At 39.2% G+C, this 1,777-nt stretch overlaps 1 protein-coding gene across 1 annotated transcript; it reads left to right on the forward strand.

The window, feature by feature from the left end:
- The first annotated feature begins 84 nt into the window (after positions 1–84).
- Positions 85–1,467, forward strand: LOC118732651 (EARP-interacting protein homolog). Its single transcript, XM_036461782.1, has 4 exons — positions 85–151; positions 212–343; positions 410–613; positions 685–1,467. Exons 1-4 carry the CDS (start codon positions 110–112, stop codon positions 1,414–1,416), a joined length of 1,110 nt encoding a protein of 369 aa, XP_036317675.1. The 5' UTR covers positions 85–109; the 3' UTR covers positions 1,417–1,467.
- The last annotated feature ends 310 nt before the right edge of the window (positions 1,468–1,777 follow it).

The following is a 1,777-nucleotide window of genomic DNA, read 5'->3' on the forward strand; positions in this document are numbered from 1 at the left end:
GTGTAAGATTTGGCAGAAAATAGAAATGACAGGAAAATTATAAACCAGATTAGAAATTGTAAACAAAAGACAAAAGATAACAATTCGCTCCTAATTGCTTGCTTTGGACATGGAGGATTCGAATGGATTAATTTATGGGCTGGAATTACAGGTGAAGTGGTTAGAATATTCAGAATTCATAAATTTTGCTGTTTTTTAACGTTATATGAAGGCTCGAGCATTAACACCTCAATATGGAGAGGGAAATGAGGTACGCTTTTTCATAGCCACCAACTCTTTAAAGCCGACTAATCAGGTCCACTTATTGGAATTCAATGAAGAAAAAGCAAATGTAAAATCGAAGGTAAGCTCAACAGGCAGTAAAAAAATGTATTCTAAAATGTTTTATGCGGTCTAAATATCTATGTAGATATTTGAACATTCACTTGGCGAAGTCTGGAAGTTGAACAGTAGCCCTCATGACGAAAATCTTCTGGCCTCTTGCTACAACGTACTTAAAGGAGCACAGGTGCAAACGCATGCAGCGCTGCTTCAATTACCCACTGATTTGGATGAACAAGATGTGAAAATGGAGTTTTTACCCTGGCATAAAATAGAGAACCTGGATACGGAGGTGAACGTTATAATCAATACACTACCATAAGTACATATATCGAAAATATCAGTATGATTACATTATTTCAGAAATTTGGCGATAAGGTGAAAACCATCGAATTTCATCCGAGCAATAAAAATACGTTGGCCTGTGTTGTCGATGGAAAGGTTGTAATTTTTGATCGTGCACAATCCCAAACGCGTGTAATAGCAGAAACTGCGGGTACTAATGCACAAAAAAATTCACCGCCTTTCACCACCGGCAAGTGGTCACATCACCATCAGGGTCACCAGTTTTTCACATTGCAAGATTGCAGTGTGCGCTCGTATGACATACGTGATACACAGCACTGTGCTTGGTCTATAGAGGATGCGCATAGCCAACTCGTTCGTGATTTAGACTGTAATCCGAATAAGCAATGTCACATTGTGACCGGCGGCGATGATGGTGCAGTAAAAGTTTGGGATTGCCGAATGCCGAAAGAGGCAGTTTTTTCCCGAAACGATCATGCACACTGGGTTTGGTGTGTACGATTCAACACATTCCACGACCAATTGATTTTGTCAAGTTCCAGTGACTGCAAAGTTTTACTCACATGTGCCGGTTCGGTGAGTTCCGAAGCCGCTAGTGATACTTTACCTGAAGAACGAAGGCGTGTGCTTTCGGACGGATTGCTTCAAACATTTGATCAACATGAAGATTCAGTATATTGTGTCGAATGGAGCAATGTAGACCCTTGGATTTTTGCTTCTCTTAGTTACGATGGACGTGTGCTAATCTCAAAAGTACCGAAACAATACAAATATCAGATAATATTGTAATCAGTATTTGTATTTTTATCCTACATATAATGAAACATTTACGGTAATGTAACGAATAAATATTAGCAACTAACTACATAAATTTCTTTTATCCCGTGTCCTCTGATGTACAATCTGAGGAGTCATTCGGATTTGTTGTCTCGATTGAACAGACTCGTTTAATCAGTTCATTTTCAATGGGTTTGCCATTGTCTACCGCCTCTTCCATTTGTACATATTCAACTGTTGTACTTTTCATTAAAAGATCGGCATTTTTCTTACCTCCTACGTCGCCGGAATCGGCAGATTTTTCTAAATTTTTTTGTTCAGCCGCCAGAGAACTCGCTACTTCTGTCTCGTCTTCTGCTTCTTCAGCTAAGCT

This window comes from Rhagoletis pomonella, unplaced genomic scaffold, assembly GCF_013731165.1.
Source record: "Rhagoletis pomonella isolate Grant_MI unplaced genomic scaffold, Rhpom_1.0 Rhpom_scaffold_24147, whole genome shotgun sequence".
In the NCBI taxonomy this organism is placed as follows: Eukaryota; Metazoa; Arthropoda; class Insecta; order Diptera; family Tephritidae; genus Rhagoletis; species Rhagoletis pomonella.

Bases quoted from the DNA above. Each gene is read 5' to 3' on its own strand.
- LOC118732651 (XM_036461782.1), top strand. From the start codon at position 110: ATGGAGGATTCGAATGGATTAATTTATGGGCTGGAATTACAG. The intron at 152-211 runs GTGAAGTGGTTA...CGTTATATGAAG, and splicing joins TTTATGGGCTGGAATTACAG to GCTCGAGCATTAACACCTCA. The intron at 614-684 runs GTGAACGTTATA...ACATTATTTCAG, and splicing joins TAGAGAACCTGGATACGGAG to AAATTTGGCGATAAGGTGAA.